Genomic DNA, 13,918 nt, shown 5'->3' on the forward strand with positions numbered 1-13,918 from the left:
TTTCAGACAAATAACCTGCATGTAATGGCCAGATGATGCAACGCGTGCCATCTCTATTTCACCCCATGTTGGCCGCAAATGAATATTTCATAAAATATAGACCTGAAGTCCATTCCAGAAGTAACAATAGCCATGAGAAAAATTTCCACGTGAGAGATTTCCAGGTACACTTCAAATGGTTGTCATGCAACAGACCCTGTAATTACAGGTCTACAACTGTTCAGCTGCCCTCTGTCACCCCCGTGAGAAGAACTAGTCAATCAGTGACATGTGATACCACCAGCCACCTGTCGAACAAGGTGTCTGCCCATGCGTGCAACCACTTACTTGCACCGCATGTAGACAAAGATAAACACACCTGTCCGACACAGGTCATATCAGTCGCCCCGCCTTGAGCACAAGGTGTTTTCAAATACAAGAAGGTATGCTTAGCCGTTATTTTTAAGGTACAGAGAAATGCAAAGCTAATGTAAGAGTAGCTTTGGTGTAAGTAATACTTTTTTAAAATAAACTTACCCTCCAGTCATTAAGCTGTATACTACACCAAGGTACCATGAGAAAGAGTTTTTGTGGAAAGTTGCAATGGACACCTTATGGTCTAAATGCTGTCAGGTACCTGTGGTTACCAGAAGTTAGCATGAAAAGACAAAGAAAACAAATAACTAAAATACCACTCTTTCCGTCAGCTGACAAATCAATCGACATAACAAATATGTCGTCTTATGACCAAGACTATTTGACAACCACTTGCATCTCCGCAGCAGACCTCTGCCATGCTCAGACGGTTGGCAGATATCTGATGAGAATTTCCACAAGAACGTCATACATATTAAAAAATGTATAATTACACTTTATATATTTTATTTTTAAACAGTTTAGGAAAAATATTCTGAGGGAGCCATTTTGGTAATGTTCAAAAGCAATACTTTTCAGTTGTTTGTCATTTAAAAAAAAAAAAGATTTAATCTCCTAAGCAAATCAGGTGACCTCAAACCTGGCAACATGCAGGACAATTTTTACCTCATTTAGGAAAAAACAAAAACTTTATTGAAACAAAGTCTTGACCAGCAACACTTTTTTATAAGGAACTTTATCTACAAATCTATAACTGTTAACAAAAGTTAAAAGAGGACAATCAATAACTTCGCCAGAGAATAATTTGATTAAAACCTAATGAAGTGTATAATTTTTCAAATGCAACCATATCCACCTCAGCAGTATGGTTTTCAAGCAGGCAGGTCCAGATCAACATACTTCTTCAGAGTTTTACTTGCACAATGATTTCTGAATGAATCTCTTTCTCTATGTGTTACACCTCTTGGCTATTATTACAACTGTGTTTCTTCAGAACTAGAGAAAATCATAGATCTTCTTGCAGACACGTATTTGTCCCAGCTCCAAGAAAATTGCAGATTGCTGAGAACTATACTTTTTAGTCCAGATGTTCATAAGAAAACAATTCACAGTGTTATTGTGTCAAAGGACAGCCGGAACTGAACACAATATGCAAGACTAGTGAATGAAAAATACCTGATGGAAACAAAACAGAAATCAATCTGTGAACAGCCACAGAACTCGGGTTTAAATCAATACTCAAATCAATATTAGTTCAGTCTGATACAAGATAATTTTATTCCTGTTTATTTTCTTGGAAATCAAAAGTGTAATGACTGTTGTTTCAGTGATCACAGGGTCAGTGATCAGGGGTTCATTCACCTGTCACGCACTCTAGTATGTGGCAGCATTTTAACACATTTACAGGACAAAAGGCTTCTTAGCTTGTCATTTTACAGCCATAAGCTTATTTATACAAACGTAAAGTAGCGTAAAATAAGTAATGTGAAGGAATGACAATATATGGTTTTGTTTTTGAACAATCTTACATGTACTCAGTGCCATTTACTTTATTCTTGAATAAAATCCAGCTGTTCTGTGAAAACCTCGGAATATTAGTGAACAAGCATCACAAACAACGCCATCAACTATGTCAGTGAAAAAGTTAAGCTTAAAGCATAGTTAGGTTATAAAGCAATTTTGCTAAATTTGATCATTTCAAATGTTTGACCCGTCATCCAAACTTAGGAAGACAATGGCACCACAACAAATACGCGGCTGTAACACAGAAAATGAAAATTACCACAAGTAACAAGCTTGATGAAGAGATGTGAAGCCCGCCTTAACTAGCGTGCAGCGCTAGCAAACGCAGAAGTCTGAACCGGAAGAAAAACAACGTGACGTCAGCCAGGTGAGGGAGGGGCAGCTCCACAGCCAATTACATTCAGGCACTTATGTGGTGCCCACAAGTCACACTGCCACATTTAGCAGGATGTCTCTACTGTTTTTTTTTTTTTTGTTTGTTTGTTTTTTTACCATTCTTCTCAACGTATTAACAGTTTGCTTTGCCTTAAGAGTCTTGTATTGTTTTCCTTCCATTTATCCTACTCCGTATTTGCCTGTCACAATAAAATACATTGAAGTTTGTGGTTATCATGTGCTAAAATACAAAAAAAAAGTCTAAAGAAAAAAAGCCTGAGCTTTTTCATGGACCTCCACACACATACTGTTTGTTTTTATGACTTTAGGTCATTTGAATACCATATATCCCAAAGCCAAACCATGTAGGCCTAAAATACACATACATGGTTAAAATAATCAGCGTTTCACTGAGCATGAAGATACATAAATTATCATAATGTCATAAGTCCAGCTCCCGTCAAGTCCCCACAGCAAAGTTAAAACAAGTTTGCAAAGACGTAAGCACAGCCTTTTGCTCAGCCAGTGTTTTCCCACATGTAATCGAGGTCGAGCAGTAAATTTGTCTAACATGGCCTTTCCTGTCTCCCTCTCTCCGTCCACATCTGCCAACTACAACTACAATGCTCCCTATTTATAGTGTTTTTAGCTCAGATATTAACTCTCTCCCCCAGTTTTCCTGCCACTTCCCCTGAGAGAGGAAGTGTGTGTATGCATGCGCATGGAATACAAACCTAGAGAAGCAATGGGCAAATGTTGTAGCAACATCACGTTGTGTTTCCAGCACAGTGGAAGAGAGAAGGACTGAACTAATGTCCTACCAACACGGAACAAAAAGGCAGGCATGTGGCACTTAGGGATTTTTATGGATGTAGGTGATAAACTTTCTGCGTGCAAAGGGTGATCACATTCTGAACCTATTTTCAGGGTCTCGTACAGCATGAGATTCCGTGCCGTACGTGTTTGGGTGCATTGTTGTGCAAGGCAAAGGCTGAGTGCTGAGACGACAGAGTTCACCTTCCTCCAAGGCCGGCATAGGAGGAAAAGCGGCAACTGCTTGTTGCATCCTGTTTTGAGCATAAACACAGTTCAGCGAGTCTGTGCTTTTTATGCCCTGTGTTGGAAAAACAATTAGTCCCCTCTCTGCGCTTCAGACATGCATCCCCTGGTGTCTAATAATGACGATGACAGAAGCCCCCGCTGCAGCCTGGACGCAGACGTCCACATGAGTACGTGTTGTTGAGGCGGCAGGTGCTGTAAGTGTGTCTGGCCTGACATCAGACATGATAGGAAATCCCTGGGAGGGGAAAAAACCTCGCCTCAATGACGTGTCTTCCCTCTGTCTGCCCGCTTTAGAAGTCCTGAGGTATTTTCTCCTGATGTCACCTCCTCTGGTCACTGCTGAGTTGCAGGCCAGGAATATTCCAAGTCTGGGCTTCCTGCCTCTTTATTTTGGGGTCATGGGCAATCTTTTAGGAAAGTACAGATCGTAATCGCACCCAGTCGTGAGAATAAAACGGTACCTCTGAGCAAATATTTTCACTCCTGACTTATCAAAAGTCCAACAAACTTACTGAGCTAATAAATGGCTTCATGACCAGTCGGATGTCATTCAATATGACTACAAAACATTCTCCAGTAATTATAAACCATTCCTTCCCCTTACTAATCTCATGCATCCAATAAAGTGATTGATAATCAAAGATAATCTGTAGGTGGACGGCGATGCAGTATTAAACAAATAAATTCAGACGTACACACACACACACACACACAGGGAGAGTTGTGAAATATTGTAATTAAGCCAAAACATGATCCCTACTGGAACAAACAGTCCTCTTGGCACCGGAGCCAAAATCCTGAGAAAGGACTCGTGCTGAAAACTCTCTTGGATAAATCTGGAGCATGTTTTTCCTCTGCAATTTATCTGCTGTGTGCCAACCCATACAGTGCCTTACCTCCTTTAACTTTTGCCATCTAATTTAAACCGTTAACTGAAGATACTCACTTGTTGGAAATTTGTAGAGCACTATTGTAGTCATCTTTTGCTACAATTACAGCTGCAAAGCCTTGCCAGAAATTCACAATTAGACCTAGTTAGACTAGGCCTTTCTCATATATTGGATGTTACTTTCTCTGTAGCATCTTTGGCTGTACGTTTGGGGCTGTTGTAATGCTAGAAGGTGAATCTCTGTGCCAGTCTCAAGCTTTTTGAAGCGTCTCAGCTCCACTCTATCCATTTTTCCATTAGCTCTGATCAGCCCTTCTTGCCTCTGTCGAAGAAAAAGTATTCCCACAGCAATATGCTGCCCCCACCATGCGTCACTATGGGGATGATGTGTACAGGGTGGATTATTAGTTTCCTGCATTCAAACAAAAACTAATATTTTTCATCTGCCCAGAGCATCTTCTACGTGGTTTATTGCAGTTTTTAATAAAACCTATGACTATCGTCTTCTTTCTACTCAACAATGCCAGATCTGAGATGTGGATTTCTCCAGCTACCCCACAGTTGCTGTGGGTCTCTTGGCTGCTTCTCTGATAAATGTTTTTGCCTGGAGTGTCATAGGGAAGCAGAAGATTCAGATCAAACTTTTTTTTTTTTTAATTTTTGGATCCTGAATATATATATATTTTTTTTGCATCTTTATCTTGCTTAAAATTATTCCTCGGACCTGTCTGGTATTTTCCTTCGTCTTTACGCTGTTGTCGGTTCACAAACATCCTCTAACAAACCTCTGAGATGTTCACAGAACAGCTGCATGTAAGGTAACTGATTTTAATTAGGGCCACCACAGTGAAGGCTGCTGAAATGCAGGCTACAAGTTTTCTATTTTTATTTTTTAAAAATCTGAGTGTAATGTGGTCAATAATATACAGTCACAGTAAGCTATGGTAAAACTTCTAGTCACCATGATAAATTTTGGAAAAACTGCAAGAAAAGAACTATAAATGAAACTTTACCGGTAAATAAAAATCTGAAAATACTGCAGAAGATTGAAAAGAGAGTATTAAAAAAACAAAAAAGAAGTAGTTCAGAAACATGATGCAGGAAGTGACTGTGGGGGAAAGGGTGCAGCTTCTAAAGAGCACCTGGAAACTGCTCATTTCAACTTTGATCTAGAAATCTGCCTTGTGCAGAAATGAAAGAAGCAAATAAACCAGACGTATTTGTGCAGGTTGTGAATTTATTTCCATTCAGTTAGAAGAAAGGCCTTAAAATCTTTGCTCCTTCGCAAACAGCATATAAAAAAAAATCCCCTCCCCCTCCAAAAAAAAAAAAAAAAGTAGAAAAATACACACTGTTGTTTGAACCCAAATAGAGTTTCAGTGTTTAATTCAAATATACAATTTGCATATAAACGTCAGAGACAGTGGCTTTAGGGTGAGGCTTCTCTCCTTGAAAGAACTACAAGAACAAGCATTCAAAAGAAGGCACTTTTTGATTTTCTTTTTTTTTCTTTTTCAACTCTTCATAAAGCTTATGGCGCCTACATTCAAACTTAAAAGATTTATGTGTGAGCTCAATAGACAAAGGAGAAAAACAAGACTGAATGTCTGAGAGAAGACCTCTTTGTCTTCTGTTTCATCCCCAACTTTCAGATTACTCTGAAAATAGCAAATCTGAGCTGAATACATGAGCTCAGCTACTACTACAGTACTAAAAAAAAAAAAAAAAAAAAAAAAAAAAAACACTAAAGTGAGCTGACTTTGGAAAGATTATCAGGTTGGAAAGAGATTGAGGGTTAGGAGATGGTTTTTAAGACAGAAATCCCCAATTTTCCACTCCTGAGGTAAGTCAAATCACCAACTCATCAGAAATAAAAAAATTAAAAAAAAAATCCTCAAAGGGTGCTGCTTTTTTGGTTAAAGCAGAAAGAATGTTCAAGGCATACGTGAAATTCAGAAGCTAACCTTCAGCAACATACTTAATATTTCATTATGGATCACTTTCTGAGTCCTTTCACCATCTTATCCCTTTCATGGCGTTTCATTAGTCACCTCTCGGTACATTAAATGTGACCTTATACAGTGGATGTTCAGTTTCTCTCAATCTGCTCAAGGTCCAGCTCCCCGCCGAGCTGGAAAATGTCCCTCTGTTTCCCGCAGTCACCCTTCCAGAGGGTACGTTTACTGTCCACAGTGCAGCACGCAGGGGAACCGGGCCGCGAGTCCACGCTGCAAGCGGAATCGCTGTCCAGCTCCCCGTAGGACGAGTCCTCTTCCTCGTCGTCCGCCGCCATGTCCGTCCGCGACTCCAGCCCCAGCTCGGACACAGCAGCGAAGTCCGCCTCCGACCGGCCGGCGGGATCGAACGAGCGCCCGCCCGGGCTGGACTCAAAGCCGTCCGAGGACGAGAATCCGGGCCAGCTGAGGCTTTGGAAGGTCTGAAGTTTCTGGAGGGGAGAAAGAAGGGAGAAAGAAATTCTTAACACCACTTCAGTGAAACTATAAAAGTTAAAGAGCTCTGACAGTTCTCAATTTAAACCCAAGTTTGTTTTCCCCAGGAACATATGAGGAGATTGGGTTTCTGTTTGGGCAGCCAAAAAGCTGGCTATGCCTTTCATCAACAGCATGTGTACATGTAAACACAAGCGCACACAGAAGCCACTGGGGGAACATGCGACCGATCTGGGTCGATAGTGGAAAAAAAATAAAATAAAAAGAATCAATGGGATGAGCTGCAAACCACAGAAAGTATCTTCTGTCCAAGTGCGGTCTGGGCTGATTCATGGCTAGAGACACACCAAGTACGGTAAAAGTCATTCCTTATTTAAGCCGCTGAGAGTTTCAGATGGAACGCATGTAAGCGAAACACCGCATCCCCGCTTCCAAAACGTGACGTTGAAAGAGGCTCAAAGTTATCTGCTTCCTCTCTGCAGCGAGCAAAGGCAGAGGTGCAGAGCGGCGCAGGGGTTAATGATCACCAGAATGCCCTCAGGCAGCAGATGTTCAAGGCATGGAGGTGAATAGAGATGAGGTTTGCTCCACAAAGCCTAATCTCACACGACAGACACCTGTAGCGTTGTCTGAAGCGTGCTGAAAAGTAGATTTTGAAGCCACGAGCTGGAAATCTGTGTGTTTTTGTGACGTAGCCCGATCTGTAAAGAAAAAATAAATAAATAAAAAATCTAAGGCAGGACGTTTTGCTGTCTGGGCTTAAAGTTCTGCTGCCTTTGGCTGGATTAGCATGCTTCATCTGACAACAGGTGATCATGTTAAAGTGGGAGGCATTTCTGCTGTAGTAGAAAAGGGGATTTCTAAGCTTTGGAACTCTGCGTTTAACCCCCCCCAGTATTACCCCACTACTAATTATCGCAGCAGAGGAAGAGACGAGGGCAAAGAAAAAGAGGAGGGGGGGGGAGCGGCTTCTGCACAATATGCTTTCTATAAAATCTACTAAGGCAGACCGTGCTTTGAGTGGGTGTGGTGGTGGGTAGGAGCAGCAAAGCTATATTACTTCTGTATACCAAGCTTTCAGATCAACACATGTAGAATAAGATGCCCCACTAAGTTTTGCAGAATTGCTTTAATTCAGAAGAAAAACAGCCTGCTCAAAGCGTGTCGTGTTTGCGAGTGCACTTGGTGTTAAAAGTCAGAAACTGAAGACATTATCATTCAGGATTTTCAGGCAGAGAGCATCATTTATGGTTCCAGCAACGATGAAATGCATCACGACTGCATGAAAGACACAGAGATTATTTTAAGGCCGACTTTGAATATTCCACGGATGAAGATTTGGCGAAGACTGTAACTGCTGTGATTTATAACTTATACAAATAAACCGAAGGCGCATGCCTTAACAATCGAATCTTACACATAAAGTTTAGTTGTTTCTGCTTTCCACTTCTGTTGCTACAGGGCAGATGCCTGCTGCAGGTGGGGCGTGAAAACAGCTTTGGGTTAGCAGGTACATCAGAAACAGGATGGGGACTAACACAGCGGCTTAATGTGTTTCTTCCATTGCCAACTTTTCGTTCTGAAAACTCACACAGCCAGCCATAGCAGAGGTTAAAACCGTTTTCTTCAGCAGGTGCTTTTTAGTCAACAGTTCAGACTCATTTTCTTTCTAATAATTCAAGGAGAAAAACAGAGATAAGAGATTTTAGGTGCACTGCAGGCTAAAATTCACAAAAACGATTCATGATGTGTAGAGACTATGAACGTAGCACTGGGTGTTTTGTCGCTAAATTCTGAAAGTGCCTGATTTGAATTTGAGCAATTTCAGACAGCCAACCTGTGTGAACTGAACGTAAAACAAGATTGGTTAAGGTTGAAGTTGCACAACACCATCAACTGAATAGCTGCTACAGAACTCGGGCATTCCTCCACAGAACAGAAAAAGGAAAACACTGTTTGCATGGCGTACTCTGGTACGGAGGGTGACGGGGTTTGTTATTAGTCTGTCACATTTGAGCAAAATGCAGTGTCATATCCTTAGAGAAGTTGTCAACAGTGTTAAATAAAGTCACAAAACACAACATTTTGCTCTAATGGCGCTCTTAACTTAATATGCTTCTGCTTTACAACGGTGTTTACAGAGAAGGAAGGAACAGACAATTCAGACACCTGCTACTCCGAGGGCCTTTGGCGTTTCTGTTAATTTTAGCAACAACAGCGGTCTCCGCTTCTCTTGCGAGGAGAAATGCAGGCAGCTATGTGTGGCCCAGTCTGCATTTTTCCTGCCACAGCAAACTAAATCCTAAAAACAATAAACTCGACACACAAACGGTGCTTTTTTTAAATGTATATGTATAAATGATACACACCAATCAGGCATTTCTTTTTTTCAAAGCAGGAGCCATTGGAGCACAGCCTTTAAATGAAAACATGCAATCTACAACACAGGATGGAAAGGCAGCTGCAGATTCACCCGCCAAGACGTTAGGCAAATTTCCTCCTGATAATTTGGGCAAACAACAGCACTGCAAGTGAAAGGGGAAAAGTCCTGCACTGTAACTGAGAAGAGTCACGCAGATTATGAACAGAAATACTCCAAATTACCTTACATTAAAATTGGAAGGGCCTTTGTTTAAAAATTCACGCCGTCGTACATTTAGTTCTGAGGTGACACCAGATAAGACTCACAAGCTCTGACTGCCTCAGAGCGACTCAAGTTACCATTTGATCATCACAGCTGAATGTGGCTATTAGATGATCAAATACCAGATAAATACAGGGTCAGTTCTGCTGACCCTGTATTTATCTGGGTCAGCAGATAAATAATAAAAATTATTTTTTTAATTTTAAGTTGGATGCCTCATCAAAATGTTGACCTCTATGCGTTTTGTGATTTTTCCTTTCTTCCAAAAACTAAGACAAGTTTATATTTGTCTGCAAAGTATAACATGATGAAAAAAAAAATTAAAAAGCAAATTTGTGTGTATTTTTCCTAAATAAATAAAGTGGGGGAAAAAATTATAATCTGAAAGGAAATCAAAACAAATCGTCGTTGTGGTAGATTTAAGAAACTGTAACGCAATAATAAAGTATAATTTCAAAAAGGAATCTAAAGCTAAAGTATCAATCTGATACTGACAAGGTGTCATTATCAATATTATGGATTGATCCGCCCACCCCTACATATAGATGCGCATATACACATTTATGGCAAGTTGAAACGTGCTATTTTTGAATGTACGGACACACAGAGAGACACCCGACTAGGAGTTCCCACAAGCCTGCAGGGCTTGTAACTCAACATTGATCACCATGTCTGCAATCCCAGAAATGGAACGAGATACAGGGAGAGGAGGGGGCAGAAGAGAGAACTTGGACCAGAAGGAAGATATAAATAGAGAGGAAAGAGGAGTTGTTCCGCTATCTCCTGGAATAATATTTTCTTTCTTAGTCTGCCAGTTTTTTTTTTTGTTTGTTTTTTTTCCTCTGAGCTCATACAAATCTGTGCACACATGAACAAACATTGAATTTGCCCAACATGCCACCTAAACCGTTGACGCAGCACCACCAAAAGATTCCCTGTCATTGTTCGTCAGGGTTTGCAATAACCCAACTCAGGTTATCAAGTGATGAGACAGACGCTGGAAAAGCCATTTCCTAAAAAGCAGAGTGTACGCTGCCTCAACAATCGCTCCGCAAGTTACCTACTAGCAAGAGATAACATTTTACCCCCCTGACAGCTGGCGACGCCTGCCGTTCTCTGGAAAAACAGAGGCGTGCCAAGGTGGAAGGGCAACCAGGGATAAAAGAGGCAGTTGACTGAGGGGTGAACTGAAGGATATTCAAGGAATCCTGGTGGTGGCAACATGCAAATCCCTACAGTGTTCGGGTTATACCCAATTAGCATGACATGCATCCCCAGAATTCACACCCTCCTTCATTGACGTGGTCCGGGGGAATCTGGAGGCCAAATTACACCATGTTCCACCGACAAAACACACAGGAGACTCATCCTGCCGCAATCCTTCTCCCTAGTGAGACACAAACACACCTTTGAAAGGAACAGCTCCATTTCTAACCCTTCCAGTATAAAGTTTTCTGTTTGTCAATCATGATCAACGTTTACTTTTTCCTCCCTTTTCTTTTCGTTACTCATCTGCGCGCGCACACACACACAACTCAACAAACATAAAAGGTATGAGAGAAAGTAGAGATTTATAACGACAGCCCGAGGCAAAGTCGCAGGGCACCCTGACAGTTTGGTTGTATGCCACACACCCACTTTTTAAGAAAATATGGAAAGATGAAGACCTGAGGAACAGGAATAAATAAATAATATATGTCTTGCGCTTTCATTTTAAAATGGACCAGGAAGTTCTAGGCAACGTATTGTGCAACAGATAGGTATGAATTGGTGAACAGCATCAAGACGCGCTGAGGTTTCGGACAGTTATGGTCTCAAAAATAAATGTTAGAAGTGCGCATTGTATTGAAATGCGGTCAGAGTGTGAATGTGTTTGATCTTGAAATCAAGAAAAAAAAATTACAACCTTATTATACATCGAGCTCAGTGCATGCAAATTCTGCATTTTGACACTTTAGATCTTAACCACATTTGATATGCATTTTTTAATAGCTGAGCTATGAAGGCTAACAAAGATCAGTGGGAACATTATGTGGAATAAAAAGCAAGAAAAGAGTCCAAATATGTTTGTCATTCAAAATCTACAAAATATTCACCAGTAATATCATAACAACATTATTTTTGATATAATGGAAAGTATATGATATTATACATTGGGGAAAAAAATCACTATAAAGTATATAGGGCCTAAAACTGAGATGATAAACTTTAAGACTTTTTAAGATCCAGCAGAAATCTTCCTGTTGTGCAGGTTGGTCGAGTTTTGCTTATACTAATCAAAATAAAGAATTTCAGCTGTTTGCAAATTTCACAAGTCAATGTGTGAAAACTATACATATCACTGTACTTTTTAAAAAAAAGAAGAGTGGCAAGTTATGAGAAAGCAATTTTGAATAAAAGCCGTAAGATCGTGTTAAACACATGTTTCTTATATTTACAGCTATGGGCTTGTAGCACTTTATGCAGCTTAGCTCACAAAAAAAATATTGTCTCCTGTGCTGACTTACTAAGACCCAACTGGGCCACAGCACTGTACGAAAAAAACCCCCAAACGTTGTCTTCGCAGGACCAGCATAAAGAAGCACTCCATATTTCTTACTACGATTATTTTCAACATGGTCGCAGCTTGCAAAGAAAGGGAAGTTATGGTAATTCTTTAAAAAAATTATAATATTTTCAAGTTCTGAGTTTGACATGCAGGAGCCTGGTAGCAGAAGTGCTAGATAATCCAGAAGGTGTGGTCGACATGCACTAGTTCGATTTGGTCATAACATCATTTGTAGCAGATCTGAGCTTGCCAGATCATCACACCCTCACTGTTCTGGCGCTGCTTCAAGTTACTGCAGCCCTCTTAGGAGCGTTGATGCAAAGTGCATTGGCTGCCACCAAGCTGCTGCAAGGACCAATGTAAGATCGTTACGCTAATGAATAAAGTACCAAATACCAGCGTCACACAGAGAGCGGCATGCACCAAGCTCCACATGGAGCAGGAGATGTGCTTGAGAGATACGGACTCGCCTCCATATTGTGTATATAGGCGGTTTGTAAGGAGGCCAAAAAAGTAGCAAGCTTTCCAACTTGAAGTTTTATCATTTAGTAATCAAGAAATCCAATTTAATTCAGAAGTCAAATTAAAAAAAAGAGATTGTAGCTTTAATAGAACTGGTGAAGAGCAAGAGCTTCAAAGAGAGATTGCCATCACGCACATGCAGCTATGCATGTGGGCAAGGGATGCGCACGGATAGCGAAGCCTTGAAATGGCCCATCAAACCTGCACAGCCTCTCCTGCTTCAACAATGCTGGCTTCAGTTGTGCAAGTAGATAAAGGTAATCTGGCAAATCTGCCAGACCTTCAGAACACACAGTTCCTTAACAATCACCTGGAATCAGCAAAGGTATTGAAAGAGATAAAGCTGACTCCAGGAGTGCGCGTACACTTTTAATGTGTATATAGATGTGTCATCAGTGTTCTTGTTTCCCCCCCCCTTTTAGCAGCTGGCACGGCTGGAGGAAACATGCCTGCTAGGCTCCATTACCAAGGCCGAGCTGATCCAGCCCTGGCTGAGTCCGAAGGGTGACTGGCTGGGAACACGGCAGCTTGTAAAACAAAAGGGAAAAAAAAGGAAGGGAGAGTAGATGGATAAAATGATGATGGGTTCTAATTAGGGGACAGGAAAATGACAAATTCCCCTGACAAGAAATGTTACGGAAGTACATTTCAGAGGATCGTAAAGTTGTGCTCAGGGAAAAAAAAAAAAAAAAAAGTTAAAATAGACATGGTTTAAAATCCGATAGCCCAAAGCCATTCTGGCATTCATGCTGCCGATCGAGTCCAGAATTTCGGCATTTCACTGAAAACTATAAACGGAATGAGAAAGGACAAGCTCTGTAAAAACCATCAGGGCGAGATTTAAAACAGTGCATGTGATTAAACAGCTTGTGTCGTTCTATTTCGGGTTTGGGTTTGTCCAGGGGTCGTTTATAATGTTCCAGCGCTTCCTCTGACCTTACAAAAAGAACAAACAAACTCTCGACATGAGGAAGGCAAGATGGAGATCAGCACATCCAAATATCCTAAAAATTAATCACCCATTGTTTCTTTCACTGCTTTGACAGTAGAGAAAATACACTTAGTTTACCATAACAAGTTCCTCCGTGGGATGGATTATTTTCCAATCGTGTTAATAAAAAAATACAGTGCACAACTCGGATGTGCGTGGTGCAACTCATAAAATCTGAATATCATTTAAAAGGTAATTTATTTTCAGCTTCTCAAAAGGATGCAACACTGCATAAGCTCACTGGTTAAGAAGTTGGCTTTTCAGAGAATGGTAATGGAAAGTTAAGTGGAAGGAAAACATAGTAGAGAAAGGTGCACAGCAACAGGAATAACTGCAGCCTTTAGAGGATTGAGAAGGAAAATGCATTCAAGGGTTTAGGGGAGACTTACAAAGAAATCTTATGGATTATGGCTGAAGTCAGTCTAATGACTAACACAGTAGTGACATAGTCATTAGACGATGACATGGTCTAGTACAGTCACAACCTTTGTGTTAACCCATTCCTGAACCAACATGGTGATCAGAAGAATTTAACCCAGGTTAAAGAGGAGAAAGACTG

At 40.7% G+C, this 13,918-nt stretch overlaps 1 protein-coding gene across 1 annotated transcript in view; it reads right to left on the reverse strand.

Annotated features, from left to right (window-relative positions):
* Window positions 1-5,423: 5,423 nt before the first annotated feature.
* LOC106903897 (protein FAM53B-like) overlaps window positions 5,424-13,918 on the reverse strand; it is a 28,973-nt gene continuing 20,478 nt past the window's right edge. The window contains exon 5 of the mRNA XM_014967930.2: window positions 5,424-6,650. Within this exon, the coding sequence (XP_014823416.2) occupies window positions 6,294-6,650 (357 nt within the window). The 3' untranslated portion in view covers window positions 5,424-6,293. The remainder of the gene's footprint in view (window positions 6,651-13,918) is intronic.

This window comes from Poecilia mexicana, unplaced genomic scaffold, assembly GCF_051168715.1.
Source record: "Poecilia mexicana isolate PSO_F unplaced genomic scaffold, ASM5116871v1 scaffold_15, whole genome shotgun sequence".
NCBI classification, from domain to species: domain Eukaryota; kingdom Metazoa; phylum Chordata; class Actinopteri; order Cyprinodontiformes; family Poeciliidae; genus Poecilia; species Poecilia mexicana.